The 22,059-nt window shown below is 43.3% G+C and overlaps 1 protein-coding gene across 3 annotated transcripts in view; it reads left to right on the forward strand.

Annotated features, from left to right (window-relative positions):
* Positions 1–22,059, forward strand: part of CREB5 (cAMP responsive element binding protein 5) — a 488,110-nt gene that overhangs the window by 370,008 nt on the left and 96,043 nt on the right. For all 3 annotated transcript variants that reach the window (XM_072651024.1, XM_072651025.1, XM_072651026.1), the window contains 2 exons: positions 892–1,018; positions 6,455–6,565. In XM_072651024.1, coding sequence (XP_072507125.1) covers positions 892–1,018; positions 6,455–6,565 — 238 coding nt within the window. The remainder of the gene's footprint in view (positions 1–891; positions 1,019–6,454; positions 6,566–22,059) is intronic.

The following is a 22,059-nucleotide window of genomic DNA, read 5'->3' on the forward strand; positions in this document are numbered from 1 at the left end:
TTCATTATGTAAAATGACTGCTACTGTGTACAGAGTGCTCATCATTTCTTATAGCATGATAGTATTCCATCGCAATCATTTTCCACAACTTGTTCAGCCATTCCCCAACTGATGGGCATCCCCTCAATTTCCAATTTTTTGTCACCACAAAAAAGAGCTACTATAAATGTTTTGGTACTATCGGTCCCTTTCCCTTTGCTTTGATCTCTTTGGGATAATATGAACCCAGTCATGGTATTGCTGGGTCAAAGGGTACACACAGTTTTATAGCCCTTTGGCCAGTTCCAAATGCTCTCCAGAATGGTTGGATCAGTTCACAACTCCACCAACCATGCACTAGTGTCCCAGTTTTTCCACATCTTCTCTAGAATTTGCATGACAGAAGTTTTGAATGCACATCCTTTCTGGATTTGAACTCAGGTCTTCCTGACTCCATGTCCAATGTCTTAATGCTTCCTTAGAGATAAAAAAACAAACAAACGGAGAAACTTGGTCATAGAATTTTACTTGGGATCAAACGAGATAATGCCTACTGAGTCATCTTAAAGCAGTATGTGAGTGCAAACTATTATGGTTATTTATTTATTCTGCATGTAGCTTGCGTTGTATGTATTTATTTGCATATTACCTTAGATTATGAGCTCCTTGAGGGCAGGGACTGTCTTTAGCCTCTTTTTATATCCCCAGTGTTTAACACAATGCCTGGTATGCAGTAGGTACTTAATAAATATTTACTGATTAATCGATTGATGGAAAATATGATTATTTTCCCCAAGATTCTCATTGATACGGATACTCTATTGGTGAATTGGCTCTCTTGGGCATGGGATTCGCTGTACTGGTATATTCTGGGCTAAGAATGATGGCATGTTCTCCTTTTTTCCTTCCTAGGCCTGTCCCAGGCTCTCTATCGTCACTCTTGCACCTTCACAACAGACAAAGACAGCCCATGCCAGCTTCTATGCCCGGGACCCTGCCAAACCCTACCATGCCCGGCTCTTCAGCAGTCCTGATGCCGGTAAGACTTTCTGTTTCCAATCCATTCCTTCTATTTCTTGCCTGTTCCGTTGTTTTCACAGATATCCCTTTTGTCTTAACCTGAGGTCCGTGAACTTGGTGGTTTTTTTTTAAAAACAACTATTTCTACGTAATTGGTTTCCTTTATAATTCTACGTATTTTATTTTATGCATCTAAATACATGACTCTGAGAAGGGGCCCCTAGACTTCAGCAGACTGACTGCCCAAGCCCACTGCCCCAAAAAGCTGAGAAGGATTTACCATGGGAGCTCCCTCCACTTCGCCAGTCACAACACCATAACTTAGTGGCTAAATCTGAGATAGTTACCCAGAATAGGTTAGAGGTGGAATGACTTGGCATAGCTAATAAACTTCAAATGGAAGAATTTGAATCCAATCCTTTCTGACTCCAAATCTATCACTCTTTCCATGATCTCAAAATGCCTCTCCAAAAATAAGAGACTTTTATGTACTGGAGCAAAGCACTGGGCTTCATGCCCAATGTGTCTGCCCTCATCCTCACTTCGTTATAGAATCCCTGTTGCTTGGAATACCCTGCTTTCCTATGCCTCAAGCCCTCTATCTGTCAAAAAGGATTACTTGTACAAAATGGGTTAACTTGAGAATGGGAAGTTCAGTCATATCCCAGCCTTCCCATAACACCCGATCATAGGACTGTTCTCCAGCATAACCACATCTGTCCTTCACTTGTTACAGCCCACTATTTCTCCTACTCCACCCATCCCTTCCCAGAAATTCCCAGCCCTTCTTAGAACTTAGAAGTCAGCTCCTTAGGATAAGTATAATCTACCTCCAACAATGGGGCACCCACAGTGGTAGTTGCCCAGGTACCATTGAGAAATATCAGGCTCCTCCCCTTGCAGCATACCTACCAAGAGAAAAAAAATCAAAACAGTTTAGAGACCCCCGATCTGGTCTATCTCTTGCATCTGAAGACCTTCCTAACCTTTCCCCGTCCAACCTCTCCAATCTTCTTGTACCTTAGGACATGATACATACGCTTCGATCCAGCAACGCTGTCCTCCTGACTGCTCCCAAACCAAAAAGCTCTGTTCTCTTCTTTCTGTCATTTTCTTTGGCTGTCCCCCATGAGTGGAAAGCCCTTTCCTCCACTGTGACTACTGACCTCCCTGGTTTTCTTTAAGTCTCAACTAAAATCCCACCCTCTACAGGAAGCCTTTCTGATCCCTCTTCATCCTACTACTTTCCTTCTTTTAATTATCTCTGATTGACCCTGAATATAGCTTGCTTTGCAGATGTTTGTTTGAGTGTTCTCCATACCCAACCCCCCCAACACACTGTAAAGTTTGTGAGGGTAGGGACTGGCTTCTGCCTCTTTTTATATCCCTCATGCTTAGTACTAGGTGTTTAATAAGTATGGCTGATTGTGTGTGTGTGTGTGTGTGTATACACATATATACGTATGTATGTGTATGTGCATATATGTATATATATGTATTATATATTGTATATATGTGGAAACTGAGTTCCAGAGAGGTTGTGACTTGCCCAGGATCACACAGGTCATAAATGATTAAGCTGGGATTTGGATTCCTGATCCCTGCCTCCAGACAGCATGTTTTGCCCACTGTACCATGCTGCCTCCCACTACATTAGAGCTTACCACAGCCCTGCCAGGCCTGGGTGCCAACATCCACTGACTGCCATTGGAAAGTTATTTCGCCAGGAGATATGGAAGGTAGAGAGAGGAGCATAGAGACATAGAGCATAGATTCTGAAGGAATCATTCCAGGCTGCCATCCAAGCTCATCACCCTCACTTGGTTTCTTCTGCTCTTTAACAACTCCCCTGCCCCCATCCCCCAAAGTCCCTGAACCCTACTCCTATTTGTCTTCTGTGTACAAGAGGGGCACCACAATGCAGTATCAAAATTCCATGATAAAGTTGGAGTCAGGAGGGCCTAGGCTCCAATCATGCCTCTGATCCTAGCTGTGTGAACCTGGGCATGCCCCTTAATTTCTCTGAGCCTCAGTTTCCTCATCTGTAAAATTCAGAGAGTGGACCTCTGATTAGGATCAGAGGTGTCCCAAAGGGTCCTATTGATTCTTTTTAAAAAAAAACATTTTCATTTAATGTTTTGAGTTCCAAATTCTATACTTTCCTCCCTCCCTTCCTTCCCTCTTTCCTGAGACAGTAAGCAATCAGATATAGGGTATACATGTGCAATTATGTAAAACAGTTCCATATTAGTAATTTCGTACAAAAAGATTCAAATAAAAGAAAAAAATGAAAGAAAGAAAGTGAAAGATAGCCTGCTTTAGGCTGTATTCAAACAATATCAGTTATTTTTCTGGAGGTGGTTGGTATGCCTCCATTTTCTTGGTTCTGTTCACTTCACTATGCATCAGTTCATGTAAGTCTTTCCAGGTTTTTCTGAAAGCACCCTGCTTGTCATTTCTCATGGAACAATCGTATTCCATCACAATCTTATACCACAGCTTGTTTAGCTGTTCCTCAACTGATTGGCATCCTCTTGGTTTCCAGTTCTTCACCACCACAAAAAGAGCTACAGTAAATGTATTTTTGCACACCTATTAGTACTTTTAATGATACATGATCTCCCTGCTGGGTTGTCCCCTGTGCTGAAGTTGATTGCTGTACTCTATCACTTGGTGTGGATGGTCCTTCATGAACCGCTGTGCCCTTCAAGTTTGACTACCTGCTGGGCAACCTTCTGGCCATGAGCAAGACACTTCTGCAGACACGGCTGGACTGGTCTTTTTAGGACAGACACAGTCTATCACTAAAGCTCAGAGCTTTTCTGGCTCAGTAGGACCTGCCACTCAAGTCAACCAGTGATTATTCAACACCTACTATGTGCCAGGCACTGGGGATATGAAGAAAGATGGGAAATGTGACCCCTGGCCCTGAAGGAGCAGACATCCTTAATGGGGGAGACAGGATGCCAGCTGGGACTGTAGAGTCCACTTTTTGTTGACCATCCCTCCAGGTGTTGCTGGGCAGAATTGTGAATCAGCCCTTTGGCCCATCTATACCAAAAATGCAGACAGATTCAGCCACCACTGGGAGACCCTTGAGACCCTTGGTACACTTAAGGAAAGATCCTATCTCACTTAGCCCCACGTTAGCATTGTATATTTTGAGGCCTCCTCTTCGAATCTTTGAAAATGGGGATCATGGAAGGGAGGGGCCTTCTTTGTGAAGCAGAATATGGAATGAATCTGAGGACCCTTGTTCCTCCAACACACCTGATCACAGTATGTAGGCGATGTGTCTGTACTCCTAAGGAGATCCTGGAGACAAAATGAACCATTTCAGTCCTCCATTTGAAAGGAATAATTTTCAGTAGGTAGGGGAGGGGCAGAGAGAATTTGAAACTCAGAATTAAAAAAATAAATGTTAGTCAATCAATGAGTCTTTATTAAGCACCTACTAAGGACTAGTCAGTCACTTAATCAACAAACATTTTTTAAGTGCCGACTATGTGCTAGGCATTGTCCTAGGTTCTGGGATACAAGGTTAACATGACATAATGGGAAGAATACTGACTTTAGACTCAAGAGACCTGAGTCAGAATCCTGGTTCTGCTTCCTGTGTGACTTTGGGCAAGGTACCTCCCCTCTCTGGGCCCCAGGCTTCTCCACTATAAAATGAAGTATTTGGACTAGATGACCCCTTGGGTCCCTTTACTCTGCCAATTAGACAGAGTAAAGCTGTCAATTAGAAATAATAGTATATACATGATATGCAGTATATATATGATATATAGTATATACAATAGAAATAATAGTAATACTACCACCGCCACCGCCACCGCCACCATCACCACCACCGCCACCATCACCACCGCCACCGCCACCATCACCGCCACCGCCACCACCACCACCACCACCACCATCACCGCCACCACCGCCACCATCACCACCACCACCGCCACCATCACCGCCACCGCCACCATCACCACCATCACCATCATCACCATCACCACCATCACCATCACCACCACCATCACCACCACCACCACCACCACCACCATCACCATCATCACCATCACCACCATCACCACCACCGCCACCGCCACCACCACCGCCATTGCCACCACCACCACCACCGCCACCATCACCGCCACCGCCACCATCACCACCACCATCACCACCATCACCACCACCACCACCACCACCACCATCACCATCATCACTATCACCACCATCACCACCACCATCACCACCATCACCATCACCACCACCACCATCGCCGCCATCACCACCGCCGCCGCCACCGCTGCCGCCACCACCGCCACCATCGCCATCACCACCACCACCACCACCACCACCACCATCACCATCACCACCACCACCGCCACCATCACCGCCACCGCCACCATCACCACCACCATCACCACCATCACCATCATCACTATCACCACCATCACCACCACCATCACCACCACCACCACCGCCACCGCCACCGCCACCACCATCGCCGCCATCACCACCATCACCATCATCACTATCACCACCATCACCACCATCAAAACAACTAGTTTTTGTATAGCATTTAAGGTTTGCAAAATACTTAGCATATGTTATCTCATTTGATTTTCACAACAGCCATGAGAGGTAGGTGTCACTATTATTCCCATTTAACCAATAATTAAACTGAGGCTGAGCCAGGTTAAGAAGCTTATCCTCTAGTAAATGTCCAAGGCATTGGAATATCTGAAGATTCATGTTTCTGAGTTCAAATCCAGCCTCAGACACTTACTAGCTGTGTGACTCTAGGCAAGTTACTTAAGCCTGATTACCTCAGTTTCCTCATCTATAAAATAAGAAGGAAATGGCCAGCCACTTCAGGATCTTTGCCAAGAAAAACCCAAATATGGTCACAAAGAGTTGAGCCTGACTGAGAAACGACTAAACAACCCAAAAATAACAAGAAAATGTCTGGGGCAAGAGGCTACCATTATCTCCACTATGACCTCCAGCTGCTCTGAGGAAGGAGAGGTGGGTTTAATTACTATAGAGTACACTGTCTGTGTGACCCTAGGCAAGTCATGCCACCACTGCAGGCCTCAGGGTTGTGGTCTGTAAAATAGGGGTTATAATACCTGAACTCCCCACCTCTTTGCAAGCCTTCAAGGCCTAGAGAAACATAACTTATTTTATCTTTTGAAAATGCTCTCTAGGTCCTTTTCCAATGAGGAGGTCTCTGCAGAGAGGTCATAGCTGGGTGACTTGGTATTGTGTCTAGGCATAAAGCAGTGTTGATGCTGGGCCTCAGGTGGGCATTGTGCATCATCCACCAAACAGGTCTTCTCGGTGGCTACTCAAAGAAATCGAGACTTGTCTGTTCAGAGATCCCTGGCAGATTTGGGTCCACCCTGCTGGGTTAGTCTTGGTATTCATTTTTAATTCTGCCTTTTCTCTCTTGTAGATGGAGAGGCAGATGTCTGTGAACTCCAACATCATGGGGATGCAGGGCCCGAACCTCAATAATCCCTGTGCATCTCCCCAGGTCCAGCCAATGCATTCAGAGGCCAAGATGGTAAGTAACATCTCATTCCTTGTTTTTCCCTTCCTTGCTTGGGTGTGCTGCCTGCCAGCCCAGAGTGTGGGTCAGTGCAGTGACCTAGCTCCTCTGTTTCCTATGAATAGGGCTTTCTGTTTAAGGCCCATAAACAGAGTGTCTCACAGTTGAGAGCATTTGTTAGGAAAATTGTCCCCTGTGAACTGGGAGATGTACAGGGTGAAAGGGGTATTTGGAAAGTGCAGCATTTCCAAAAAAGTTTTAACAGGTGGCCTAGATCTGTGTCTTTGCCTTTTTTTTTTTTTTTTTTGCTTCAGTGGAAGATATATATGTGGATGTGTTTAGTTATTACAAAAGAGATATCAAACTTTCTCCCTCATGTTGGCTCACTTTTAAATGAATTCTCCTGATATTTCCACCTAAGTACTAAAATACATGCACCCAATGTCACCCAAACGTGTTTTATTGAATCTGAGCTCAGCTCATGCAAAACCATCTCAAGGTAAGTCTGTTCATTTGACATTGCCTTTTAAAGGACTAGGGCTACATCTTCCACCAGCTTCCTCTACTTCTAAAATAAAGTGAAGGTCACAAGAAATTTGCCCATGATCCTCTAAAATAAGGTGTCTGTAATATCAGTTTCAAGGATAAGCAATTCTGCCAGTGTGGTTACTCCCCCTCAATGGATGCAGGATGTGATCCTTCTACAACTCAGGAGATGGTCTTCAAGAATTACTGTGGCTAAGGAATTCATCACCCTGAGGCTAAGCAGGGAGTGTGCTCCTGGAGCTGGCCTAGCTAGATGGCTCTTGGTCTGCAGGCTCACAGTCTTTCACTGGGATTTAGTCTTCTGCCTGGGAGGAGCTTTCGCAGCTTGTGTTTGATTGGTTTGGCTTTGGAGAATAGGGCGTCCTCAGCAGCAGGATGTAGCATCTGAAGCAGGTATTGAAATGAGCCCAAAGGGAATGCATGCATCAGACAGAGCTCTGCAGTTACTCAAAAGATCCTGGGTCTTATGTGGTTTAAGGTCCAGCCATTCACTGAGTGAATGATCAATCCATATACATCTGTCCCACTGGGCATTGGTAGGCATTTGTTGTTTATAAACCAGTCCTGTGATTTCATTGGTACAGGGAGCTACTGATAAGGAAATTCTCTCTTCCAATGTAGATTGGCACCAGCTCTGCTACTTGGGTTCTTAGAAAATTGCCTAGAGGCATCGTGGCAAAGATTGTAGAGTCAAGAAGGTCTGGGTTCAAATACAGCCTTTGACCCGTCCTGGCTGTGTGACCATGGAAAAAATCACTTGCCTTTCTGAGCTTTGATGCTCTCATGTGTATAATGACTGGATTGGGCATGATAGCCTCCTCAGTCCTTTTCAGCTCTAAATCTATGCACCTCTGAACCATACCTGGGCAAGTCTTGGTGCCCCAGGCAGGAAACTCCCTCAGATTGACGGTAATAGTGCATGTCACAATCCATGTAATCCACTGTGTGATAATTTCCTGGGTTTATAGCTGTCATTCAGCCATTCAGTCATGTCGGATTCTTCTTGACCTTGTGGACTCTAGCACGCCAATGTTATCCATGGGGTTTCCTTGGTGAAGACACTAGACTAGCTTGCCATTTCCTTCTCCAGTGGAGTAAGATAAACAGAAGTTAAGTGACTTGCCCAGGGTCTCATAGCTAGTAAATGTCTGAGACTGGATCTGAAGGATCCTTACTTCAGTCATAGTGCTCTATCCACGGAACTACTGGCTGTCTCCATCATTAAGATGCTTATCCAACTTTCTGTTACACTTGACAGCTTCTCTGAGAGTAGGACTTGAGCATCATGCTTCTGTACCATTGGGGAGGTAGGAGTGAGTTTGGCTAGAGCTTATGGTTAGACATGTGACTGGTTCAATCTAAAGTTTTTGTTGGTCAGTTTGGATACTTATTCAGCCTATCTTACCCATAGATGTTCATTTATCCAAGATGCTCATTTAATCAATTGGGATCTAAAGACAGTAGCAATTCAGGATCAACTGGGGAATCCCAGATGTGTGAACTTTTAGCCTGAAAAAAGTATTTATTTATTGAGTAGCCCATTGACCAAAAGTAGTGACAATGCCCAGAATGCTGGCGACCTAGGGCAAATAAAAATTTGTGGTCAAGAGGTCTCTCCCGACTGTGCCACACAGTCATGGTGACATGCCAGATGGCACCAGTGCCCGCTATAGAGCTGGGTAAATCTTTCTGAAATAGGCAAATGTTTGTTCAGTCTAAGTCATTCAGAGCCAAACCAAATACTTGTTGGCAGAGTCAAATTCAAGTTGGCATCGATTTTGGAGACCAAACTAATAGTTTACTCTCTTTCTCTCTCTCTCTCTCTCTCTCTCTCTCTCTCTCTCTCTCTCTCTCTCTCTCGCTCTCTCTCTCGCTCTCTCTCTCGCTCTCTGTCTCTGTCTCTGTCTCTCTCTCTCTGTCTCTCTCTGTCTGTCTCTCTCTGTCTGTCTCTGTCTGTCTCTCTCTGTCTCTCTGTCTCTGTCTCTCTGTCTGTCTCTCTGTCTCTCTGTCTCTCTCTCTGTCTCTCTCTGTCTCTGTCTCTGTCTCTCTCTCTCTCTCTCTCTCTCTCTGTCTCTCTCTGTCTCTCTCCCTTCCTCTCTCCCTCTCTCTCTCCCTCATTCTTTCTTCCTCATAAGGGAAAAAAAAGTGAGAATACTCAAGAAAATGAAATTAAATTATTCATACACGGGTTAACAGTATTAGATACAATTCTGCAGATTGGATAATTTCTGATTCTTCCTGTAGGGTTGGAGTGCAACATCAGGAAAATGGTCACCCTCAGGAAAAACCAGTCTCTTCCTTCTGCCACCAATCTTCTGATATTCCTGCTTGACATTCCTAAAACTGAGATCCCATCGTGTCATTTCTCTGCTCAAATATTAAAAGGCAAACTTCTGCTTGTGGCATGCCAACCTCTTCGTAGGCGGGCTCTCACTGATCTTCCCAGACTGACTTCATGCACCATTCTCCTTCTTACATTCTACCACCAGCCATAGTGGTCTATTTATTTATTTATTTTTTGCAATTACTCTTGTATACTTTCTAGACACATCACATTTCCTTTCTAGTGCACTTGTTGCCACCATCCGTAAAACTCAAGTTCCCTAAGCACAGGTGATGTGTTATTTTTGTTATTATGTTCTTAGTGTCACATGCAGTATCTTGTATATGGGGGCCCTTAGTAAATTATAATTGACCACAGGTAAACTTTATATGACTTTCTAGACTCTACTTTTTCTCAGAAATTTTCTTACCCAAACCCTTGCTTTTGTTGTCAGAGAAGAACTCCCCCAAATCACACCTCCAGATCCTTTATGTGTGTGGGGAAAAGTGTTGCTGTATATTGATGGTATGTAATAATAGGCCCCAATACATAAGTGGTTCTCCAATGACTATTCTGGGTAAGGAAGCATTGGGCTAGGAGTTGGGGATACAGAGGCAAAACAAAACAGATTTTGCCACCAAGAAGCTTATATTCCCCTGGGGAGAATGCAAAATGTACACAAATAAGATAAGTTATTGCAAAGTACATACAAAGCAATTTTAAGAAATAGAGAACACGAACATTGGAGAGAGGGAGAAAGAGAAAGAATCTCAAAAGAAGACATGTAGGGAATGATAAAAAGGAAAAAAGTCATTTCAAAGTCCTTATTTTAATATTTTTCTCCACTCTAAAATAAGATATCAGGATGTATATTCTTGCTTTCATCAGCAAATGATCATAAAAGTAATTTTTCCAGCTTAGTCAAAAGACTGAGGCACAAATCACCCCAAATTTGTAATTGCTTTCCTTTTTGGGTTCAAAAAAGGGGATTACATCCTACCATCCTCAGTGCTGTGCACCCATGACATGCCAAGAGGATCAGGGGGTCAACAAATGGCTAAAAGTCTTGGGTTCCATTCTGCACAATCATGACCAGTCATCACTTTGCTAACAATGGAAGACAGCAATGGGGGTGTCCATTTAGCTTCCACTGTGGAGGAATCCTTCAGCCCAGGGGGAGGACACATTTTCACCATCTTCTTACTCTTATCACCAACCCATCTATTAAAACATCATTTGATATGGTGGTTTTCACCTAGCATACTAATTCCCCAGGTTCTGTCCAGGATTGTTATGATCCAAGGGCACAAGCTAATGAATTTCTTAGCCATGGGAATTTAACCCTGCCATGCTGTCCACCATAGGTCATGAGTCTGTATAAAGAGAATCTCTCCAGGTCATTTCTGATCCTCTGACTCTTATGAAATAATAACAACCTTAGTCACCATTATCTAACTTTCCGGTTTGCTTGACATAAATTCACTCATTTGACGTTATTCTTAGTCACTTCTTGGTAACCTGGTCCTTTTGGTGCCCTTTCAGGAGAATGAGTGATGGAAACTTAAACAGTCCCCTGTCTCCTGAGCAGCTGTGAGTCTGTGAGGGTGGCAGCTCAGGAGATGGAACATCAGGAATGTGGGATTGGCAGTGATGGCCAAGTGATGGCAGTGATGGCAGTGATGGCCAGTGATGGCCAAACAGTAGCTCGAGGAAGCCACACTGTACTTGGTTTCCAACCATGCCTTTCTCTGGCACTCTGTGAATCCATGTGATAAGCAACCTCTTTTACTCATCCCCCACTGATCCCATGAGCCTTTTACATAGTACAGTTTGTTGATGAGATACATAGACCTGCTTATATATCAAGAATTCAATGGATTGGTGATTTCCAATGGTGGACCTCATAAGTGGTCCTCATTCAGGGCTTTCCTTAACCATGCTGTCCTGAATATCTTCCATGGAAGCTAGAACCAATACACTAGATCCATTATGTCAAACTCTAATAGAAAATGGGACCATTAATCTGTATGTAAGGATCCCTGCAGACCACCTATTGACTTAGTTTTAAATGCAATGTTATTTTTTACCTTTATTTATTTTGTTAAATATTTCCCAATTATATTTTAAACTGGTTCTTGTGAGGATGTTGTAGCTGCAATATGTTTGATATCTCTGCAGTAGAAGGCTTTCTGTAGGTCACAGGTTCGTAATCTGGGGTCCATGAATTAAAAAGATAGATAGATAGATAGATAGACAGACAGATAGATAACTGCATTTCAACATAACTGGTTTCTTTTCATGTGAAGGAGTCTATGGATTTCACTAGACTGCTGTCCATCACACCATCATGGTGAAAAATCCTTACTCTAACAGAAACTTAGTAGTGACTTTCATTATTTAAAAACATGATTCTGAAAAGGAATCCATAAACTTCATTAGACTTGTCAAAGTAGGTCCATGATACAAAAAAAGGGAAGACCCCTCCCCCCCACCTCTGGGTGAATTAATCACTGAGCATTTATTTTTTATTTTTTTATTTTTTAATGTTTAACAATCACTGCCATACAATTTTGATTTTATCCCCTCCACCTACCCCCCACTCCCCGCTTCCCTCCTCACGACTGCATACAATTCTGTATAGATTCTACATATACTTTCCTATTGAGTATATTTTCACTATAGTCATGCTATGTAGTCAGACTAAGATAAATGAAAGAAATCATATAACAAATCAGAACATGATACACAAACACATACACATACACAAACATGATCTGTTACATTATGTGAGTGACTTCCATATTTCTCTCTCTGAGTGTGGAAGGCATTTTGCCTTGAGAACCACCATTGGGATTTTTTTTTTTTGTAAGAAGTTCTTGTGTTATTACAAAAATCTAAGTCTACCAGAAAAAACTCTCGCACACTGTGGTCGTTGCTGTGCATAAAGTTCTCCTGGTTCTGCTCCTTTCACTCAGCATCAGGTCATATAAGTCCTTCCAGGCCTCTCTGAAGTCTTCTTGTTCATCATTTCTTATGGCACAATAGTACTCCATTACATTCATATACCATAATTTATTCAGCCATTCCCCAATTGATGGACATCCCCTTGACTTCCAGTTTTTGGCAACTACATAGAGTGCTGCTATAAATATTTTTGTACATGTGGGACCCTTTCCCATTTTTATGATCTCTTGGGGATATAGTCCTAGTAGCGATATTGCTGGGTCAAAGGGTATACACATTTTTGTAGCCCTTTGGGCATAGTTCCAAATTGCTCTCCAGAATGGTTGGATGCGCTCGCAGCTCCACCAACAATGAAATAGTGTTCCAACTCTCCCACATCCTCTCCAGCATTTATCATTTTCTTGTTCTGTCATGTTTGCCAATCTTATAGGTGTGATGTGGTACCTCAGAGTTGTTTTGATTTGCATCTCTCTAACCAATAGTGATTTAGAGCATATCACTGAGCATTTATGAAGCACTTCCTAAGGCCCCCACATTTCCCTGGTCACTACGTTACAAAAATAAATGTGAAAATTTTTATTTTTATTTTTTATTTCAAAGAGGTTACGTTTTGTTGGGTGAAAACAAACATGTCGTTGGCACTGGTAATAGACAGACACTACATGAAACAGGCCTGCCCTCAAAAGTTTCCATTTTACCAGGGTTTTTAAATCTATGCTTTTCTTGGTCTGCACACAACTACTCCCCAGGTGATTTTGAGTTAATCAAGTTACTTCTCCATTCTCCTTCTGCTGGAGTAGTTGTTACCAACCAGCCTTGAACTATTTCAAAAGAACATTGAGGGCATAGAGGAAAGGTTGTCATGACATCAAAAGTATTGTTTTTAGGTATGGAAGAAAAGAAAATCCTTCCATGATTTTAACGTTAGTGAGAGCCTGGCCACTATCGCCTTTGTTATTCTATGCCTGATTTTCTTCCTGTGTAAGACAGGAATGGATTCCAGATTTGGACACAGTTCTTATTTCATTATTTTCAAGGCCTTTTTCAAGGGTCACACATGGGCTATTGTACGAAGTGCTCTCAGTACGTCCCTTCCTCAGAATGCAGGAATTAGAAGAAAGGCTTTGGAGGTGCTGCCCACCTGACACTAGGTGGGCTTCCCTTCAGCCCTGGAAACAGCAGGAAATCATCCTGTCTCTTGGCCAACCCCTAAGGTGATGCCTTTGATAAGAAGCCCTTCTCAGATATCCTCTTTGTGAAGCTGCTTTATCCAGGACTGCTGGTGTCCTGTTACAGAATCCACAGCCTTCTATTTCCCCCAAATCAATGAATTATATCTTGAGATACAGTGAAAAAAAATGGTTCATAGGCTCATAGACAGAGCTGGAAGGGACCTTAGAGGTCACTGAGTCCAACTCCTCTTTTTACAGTGGTAGCATCAGTTGCCCAGAGAAGTAGGTCACTTGTCCAAAATAACAGGCAGCATGTGGTAGGGCTAGGATTTGAACTCAGGTCCATTTAGTCGTTGTTCAGTCTTGTCTGACTCTCTGTGACCCCATTTGGGGTTTTCTTGGCAAAGATACTGGAGGAGTTTGCCATTTTCTTCTTCAGTTCATTTTACAGATGAGGAAACTGAGTCAAACAGGGTTAAGTGACTTGCCTAGAGTTATACAACTTAGAGTCTAAGGTCACATTTGAACTTGAGTCTTCCTGACTCTAGGTTCTACACTCTCTCCACTGCACCACTTAGCTGCCCCAGGTCCTCTGACTCCAAATCTGACTCTTTACCCATAAATTAGCAGAATAGCCTTCTATGTGCCATCAGTCCCATAAAGAAATCTTTAGCCAAATCAGTACAGTCTACTTATGTGTGAGTTCTAACAGCTTAAAATTTGTATTATATATTTCAGAAACAAACAAATAAGCAAACCCAGAAACTAAGCCAGACAGCTGGCTTCTCAATCATAGAAATGAGTGGATAAATAAATTTCTAAATTAGCATTCAATTCAGAGCTCCATCAGGCCTCTGAGAAACCAGAATGGTCCAAATAAAATAATCTTCCCACCCACTTTCTAAGATCGGTGGGTGGATCAGTTGTGAGTGTGACTTGCTACCTGGCCCACATTTTTAAGCGCAGGAAAAAGAAAAGAAGAGGAAGAATTAAGAAAGAGGAAAAATCAGAATATGTCGGTGGTATTTATTATCAGCTCATACGGGCATTGGTGTTTATAGGAAATGAAATGCTTCGCATTCTAGCTCATTTGATCGTCCCGCTAACTTTGCGTTCAAGTACTAAGTTCACTTTAAAGATGAGTCGACTGAGACCACTGACTGATTTTAGGAAGTAGACAATCACAGCAAGCCCCGTACATGGGGTCAGAAGACTCACAGAGAACCAGATTACTTTTGTCTGAGCTCTGTATGACCTAAGTTGGATACTTCACTTCTCTTGGGGTCTCAGTTTCCTCATCTGAGGGTTAAAATGGCAGGAGAGAGGGTGTTCACCTACCACCAAGGTCCCTTCCAGTGTGATCATTCCATGAGTTTCACCTCCTTTCTTTTTCTTTTTCTTTTTGAGGGGGATCAATAGTGGGGAAGTGACTTGCCCAGGGTCTCACAGATTGTAAGTGTCTGAAGCCTAGTTTGAATTCAGGTCCTGCTGACTCCAGGGCTGGTGCTCTATCCACTGCATCACCTATGAGTAAAGTAGGTGCCAACAAGTAATAAAACAGCCCAAAGTCTGATGCCAGGTAGAAGAAAAGAAGGCTCTGGAAAGGAGAGCAGCCCCTGTGAAGTGATCGTGTGCATTTGGGGTGGTTTAAATAGTACCTTCAGGGATATGCTATGGTTCTTGGAGGAAAAGGGAATCTGCTCTTTTTTATTTTTTTAGAAAGTGAAAGTTAGAATATTACTCATCTCCTAAGATAAGTGGCTTGTAAATATCAAGTGAATTTTTCCTTATTTGAACTGTGGGGCCAGAGTCATAACTAGCGTGGGGCAACAGTGACTTTTTTTCAGGGCACAGATATCTGAGGAGCTTCCTGTTCACTCAGTCCTCTATCGTAGGCTACTGGGCAGCAGTAAGGGGTGTGATGTCCACTATTTCAGAGTTTCTCTCTGGCCCTCACCTACCACCTCTTCCCAAACATTAAAAGGTTCAGGACTTCAATGTAGGGGAGTGGGTTTAAATTCTCAGGGGGAGCAGGCACCACTGGTCCCAGTGTAATTGCTTGTGACTGAACCCCTCCCCCTTTAACATGCACAGCCTAATCTCCTCTCCCCCCCCCCCCCCAGGCACTAGAATACCTAGTTATGGCGCTCTCTGAGGCTGTATTTTGACCATCAGTGGCTTAGTTCAAAGTAGGAATTGAGTGAGTGAATTTTTAATGAAAGGACAGATAAATTTGTAGAAGAAATCTTGTCCATGTTCACCAAGGACTTCACTTTTTTTTTTATCCTGGTCTCCCTATCTCAGGGCAGCTAGGTGGAGCACTGGGTCTGGAGTCATGAAGACCCGAGATTGAATCTGGCCTCAGACATTTATTGTATGTGTGACCCTGGACAAGTCACTTAACCCTGTTTGCCTCAGTTCCTAACTATGAAATGAACTCCAAATCACTCCATTGTCTCTGCCAAGAAAACCCCAAATGGAGTCAAGAAGAGTCAGACATTACTGAAATGACTGAAAAACAGCAAAAATTTCCCATCTCACCTTGGTTGAGCCCAAAGGTAATCCTTGTGGAAGGTTCAACCTTCTCTCTCTTCCTGACCTGAGCTAGTTTGCCCCTTCTTACTCAGCCGATGGTCCTCCACTCCCTGTCAGATTTAATGCAGACAGCTTAGCTAGGTGGCAGCTCAGAACCCCCAAACTCAAGCAATCTACAACTCTGCTTCCCTCACTAACAGGGATTACAGACATATATCACCTACTTCTACATTACAGATGCAGAAACTAGGAGTAGCGAGATACCTTTTCCAAGATCATACTAGCTATGGAGCCACAAACATTTATTAAGCACCTACTATATACCAGACATTGGTAGGGGCTGAGGATAAAAAAGTGAAAGGAAAACAGCACCTGCCTTCAAGGATGATACAATTTAACCAGGGATGTATGAATGTGTTGTAAAACATACAGAGACAAGGCGATGTGGGAGGAGACCTTAGAAGGTGGTTAAGGATCAGATAAGGCATCATAGGTAACTCCTGAATTGAGCTTTGATTCAAAGAAGTAGAGGTGGAGCAACAATGTCTCCTAGACACAGGCTGGAAAATAAAGACCTGGAGCTGGGCGATTCATACCCTCCGCTAATGTTTCCTCTCTCATGCCCAAACCTGGGATTGTGTCAATGTAGGGAGCTTAATCTTTTACATCAGAATACAGTGGACAGAACATTGACTCTTGAGTCAGAGGACCTGGGTTCAAATCTCTCCTCAGTTACCACCTTTGTGACTTTGGACAAGCAATTTAAACTCTCTGAGTCTCAGTTTTCTTATCTGGAAAATGGGGGTGGGGATTGATGGCCTCTGAGGTCCCTTTCAGTTCTAGCTCTGGAAACCTATGATGCTATGACCCTTTATTGATCTTACCCACGCTATTTGGGATTTGTGTTAGCAAGAGAATAACAACTGCACATTGCTAACAAAAATGCCTCTATTCTGCTGAGTGCTGAAATATGTTTTCCTCCTTCAACACCCCCCCCCCCGCTTTTCCCTGCCTTCCTTAAATTCTACTCTCTCTGCCTCCCCCCAAATCTCTCACATGCACACACTCCAATTTACCCCATGTTTAATCCCAGGGTTTATTGTCTTCCGTTTGGGTCTCTCTCTTTCTCTGTCTCTCTCTGTTTCTCTCTGTCTCTCCCTGTCTCTCTGTCTCTGGCTTTCTCTGTTTCTCTCTCTCTCCCCTCCTTTTTCTTCCCTCCATCTCTCTCCTGCCTTCCTCTGTGTTTATCTGTTTCTCTATCTCTCCTCTCTCTCTTCCCTCTTTCTCTCTATCTCCCTCCTGCCTTTCTCTCCCCTCTGTGTGTATCTCTGTTTCTGTCTGTCTGTCTGTCTCTCTCTCTCTGTGTCCACCCCTGTTTTTTGTAACCATAGCAATAAGTAAAACACAGTCCCAAACCTGCTCCCTGCCTCTATCATGAAGCCCAGCACATGCACTCCTGGGTCTTGTTTTCATGTTTGTTTAACGTTTCTAAAGCCCTAAATCAGATGCAACCGAGCAAGCAAAGTGCAGGCAGTTGGACTGAGAACATCTCCTTTCCCAGGCCCTGAAGTCTTCAGGCACGTGGTCTCAATGTGTCTCTGTGTGTGCACACACATGTCCCTGTCTGCTTTGGAACTAGGCACAAATAATCCTAGTTGGCAAAGGGGATGAGAGGAGAAGAAATTCTAAGCGCGGTTGTATTTCAGCGGCGTTCTGCTTTGCGCCGATCAATTTCAGGCTTTTTCTTGGAATTTCGACAGCTTGTACTTTCCAAGATTTTTGCCAGAGCAAAATCATGAGGTCTGGCTTTGCTTGGTAGGATGGCTCAGTCTTGGCTTGGCTTTCATGCGAGAGGCCAGGGAGGTCTCCTTCTAACACCCTTGCCCTTGGAGAGAAGGAGGATGAAGAGAACCCAGCTCTGGAATTGGTCAGTCAGTGTTTGCCTCAAGATCTGGGGATTTCTCTTTCAGCGAAACAAGTTAGAAACAAATCTTTGTATTTCTCGTCATCGCTTTGGACACAAATTTTCAAGTTGTCTTTTTTTTTTTTTTTTTTTTTGCTTTTTCCTTTTCTGTCAGGTTTAAAACTCAATAGCAAATAAGGTCCCAGTATCCAAGAATTTCAAAATGAAAAGGACTTTCGAAGTCAGCCCCACCTCCTTGTTTTATAGATGTCAAATTGATTCCAGAAACAATATCTGGATATGATCACTGACTTTCTTTTTTTTTTTTTTAATTTCCATCCAGTCTTGTGATTTTATTAGTGTGAAGAACTTCTGGTGTGGAGACTCCTTTTGCCCATGAGATGAGCAATTCCTGGGTCAGTTAGAGTCTTGGAGATTTTCCTGGGACCTTGGGAAGTCAAGTGACTTTTTCTTGGTACGTGTCAGAGACAGGACTTGAACTCAGCTCTTTCTGACTCTCAGGCGTCCACCCTACTGAAAATTGCCATGTGTCCTTTTCCATTTCATGGAATTTTCAAATGCTGTTTCATAACTAAAAATGTATAGCTCCAAAGCATTAAACACACATCAGGTTTTTTTTTTTTTTTTTTTTTTTTTTGTAATGAGCAATTTGCAGTAGCTGTTTTTAAGGCGCACAAATGATATCATCTAAAGTGAAAATCCCTGACTCAATAACCTCCCGTGGCTCCCTATTACTTCTAGGAGCTAATCCTCTATACTCATCTGTTTGTCATTTACAGACCTTTGAACCCTGGCCACATGTGATCTTTCCAGCCTTATTCTCATTACTTCCCCCTAAAGGAAAGTATGATTTTAGACAGCCTTTTCACTGTTCTTCATTCATGGCACTCCATCTCCTATCTCTATGCCTTTGCATTTGCTGTTCCCCATGCCTGGGATGCTCTCCTTCATTCCCTTTGTCTACTAGAATCTCTTGTTTTCTTAAAGGCTCAGTGTAAGTGCCACCTTATCCAAGGCTTTCTTGATCTACTCCCCCACTGCTAATGTCCTTGCCCCAAATCAGATTATAACTCCTTTGTATCAATCTATTTCTGTATGTTGTTTTCACTGGTCATGCTAAGCTCCTTGAGGACAGTAATTGTTTCAATTTAATATTTGTATTCCCAGTGCCTGAATCCTAACAATCAGATGTCTGAAAAGCAAGATAGCTGTTTCTGATTAATTTTCTCCATCACTTTTTAAAGTCTGACATTTAACAAAACAAAAAATCAAGCCCCGATTTGTTGCACTTGATGATTTCCAAAGTGTAAATGCTCAAGGTAGAACAATCTGCTGCAGTTTCTCCGGCACATCCCTGCCTGAAACGCAATAGGTGCTCAGCTAGGTGGCACCATAGTGCACAGAGGTCCCTGAGTTTGGAAGATGAGGAAACTGGGGCAAACAAGGTTAAGTGACTTGTCCAGGATCACACAGCTATCAAATGTCTGAGGCTGGATTTGAACTTGGGTCTTCCTTACTCCATCCAGTGCACCACCCAGCTGCTGGGGTCATCTAGTTCAATCCACTGATTTTACAAATGAAGAAACTGAGAAAGTGAAGTGATATTTCCCAAGTTAACAAAGGCTGTGCTCTTCCCTTATACTAACCCAGTGCAAAATGGAACTAGACTTAACCTCCCAGTTATATTTAACCAAGCACATTTTGTTTCCTTTATGGTGAACAGTCTTTAAGTCTGAGTTTTTTAGTCTCCACCTGGAAATGGCCAGTTAATTATGATGCATAAAATTGAAGGTCAGATGGATTTGAACCACGTTTAAATGGTAAAGAGAGCCTGTATCCACTTAAACGTGTAATCTGTGTATGTTAGTCTACATACACTTGTCTGCATTCTACTCCTAAGACTAGAGTAGGTAGAGTATACAGTGGCTTAATTAATTATATATTATATGATTATAGAATGTATTGTTTAAATGGGGAATAATAGCTGACATTTTTCTTTGTCTCTTTCTTCTCCTTTCTCCTCCTCCTCTTCCTCATTTCCTCCATTTTTCACATGGGGAAACTGAGGCTAGGTCCCACAGCTAATAAGAGTCAAAAGCAGGATTTGAACCCTCCAGGTCTTTCTGACTTCTTTCTAGTCCAGACCTGTAGCCAACATTTCACCCCCATTTCCCTATGGCTTCCACCAATATTTTGGGAAATATTTGTGTATTTTAGAAGCTTTTAATTCATGAGGATGTGAAATGTTTTCAGTGTTGACTGTCCTGAAAGGTCCAGATTCTACAAGAGACTTGATGGGCACATCTTTAAATATGCTTTCAATCCTACAGCCTGAAATAGACACCTCCTAGACCTGGGCAAATTATTTCAAATTATCCAAATGTTTTTAATATGTCTGGCTCTGACAGAACACCACTATGTGCTTCAGAGTGACATTGGCCATGACAAGCCAACTTTGTGCATCGTTTTTTTCCAAAATAGCCAGCATCACTCTTGGTCCAGACATGAGCTTCCCACATGTCCCACGTGTGAGTCCTGACTCTGCTGGTGGAGGCTGCGGTCAGGGCAGGGGCAGGGGAGAGGTTGGCCCAAAGAGGTTGTTAGTCTCCTCTCCCCCATTCCCATCCCCTCTCCATCCCACGTGTGATTGAGAATGGTCTTTGTTCTGGCTGCTAGCATGCCGAGTCCAACATCTGTGCCCGCGGTAACCGAGCGTGAAGCCCTATCCCTCTCGTGGTTGACGAATGTGTCCAGCTGTTCTCTGGGCTACCGGTGGGTGGGGGGAAGCAAGAGGGAGAGGGGGGAACATGGGATTGTTCTAAGGGACATGTGTCCTCTCACTTCATCACTAAAACCACCGCTGTCTCCTGGGAATTCTCTTGAGAGCAAGTCTTGTCAGACACTTGTTTTAACGATCAGTAAACAACAAAGACGACGACAACGACGACGATGATGATGATGATGGTGGCTGTAATAATAAGAATGGCTCACTCTAAGGTTTGCAAAGTACCTTATCAATATCATCTCATTTGATTCTTAACACAACCTTGGGAGGTAGGTGCTATAGTGGCCTTATTTTGTTGAGGAAGAAACTGAGTCTCCCAGAGGTTAGGTTAAGTTCCCAGGGTCACCCACTTCGGGTGGATTCAATCCTTTGTCTTTCTGATTCTAGTCTAGCCAATGAATCTCTCTCTCTCTCTCTCTCTCTCTCTCTCTCTCTCTCTCTCTCTCTCTCTCTCTCTCTCTCTCCTCCCTCCCTCCCTCTCTCCCTCCCTCTCTCTCTCCCTCTCTCTCCCCTCCCCCCTTCTCTCCTTTCCTCCCTACCTTCCTCCATCTTTGTGTCATCTTGGCCAAGTCACTAAAATTCCCTGTGACTCAGTTTCCTCCCTTGTAAAATAAGGAGGTTAACCTATGGCCACTAAGATTGCTTCTAGTTGTATATCGGAGATTTTAATGTTTCATGTTTTAGTCTAAGCCTTCAGGTTTTACTGCTGTAGAAAATTCTCAGTAAGGATCATGCCCCTCCTGCCCCCCATCCCGCCCTGTCCAGCTACTGACTGAGATCTGCAGAGGCCTTGGGGTGCTGATTGCTTACTTTCAGGCAGTCAAACTCAGGGGTAGGTTCCTTCTTGTCCCCAAACCACTGACTAGGCAATGGTAGGAAGCAGAGACCAACAGGAATACAGGGAATGACTCTGTGTTACTTAACCATATTATGTACCAGAGGCTATCCTTGGAGTCAGGAAGACCTGGGTTCAAGTCCTAACTGGATGACTGGGAAAGTCACTTGATCTCTCATTGCTCTGTCAGCTCTCTAGGACAATTGGTTGAAGAGAAGGTTTCAACCTGCATTGGCAGAGGGAGTTTCTTCACCTGGGAATTTCCTATGCCAGTTAAACCAGGCCCTCTTTCTACTGGTTATAAAATTATAGTTTTCAGAGCTGAAAGGAACCTGAGAGATTGACTTAATTTCATAGTGTGAGAAGTCACAGGTAAAGTGAGTGGAAACTTAAGAGAGTTGACTGACCTGGCTTTTTATCAAAAA

The sequence above is a fragment of the Notamacropus eugenii genome, chromosome 3, assembly GCF_028372415.1.
Source record: "Notamacropus eugenii isolate mMacEug1 chromosome 3, mMacEug1.pri_v2, whole genome shotgun sequence".
Classification (NCBI taxonomy): Eukaryota; Metazoa; Chordata; class Mammalia; order Diprotodontia; family Macropodidae; genus Notamacropus; species Notamacropus eugenii.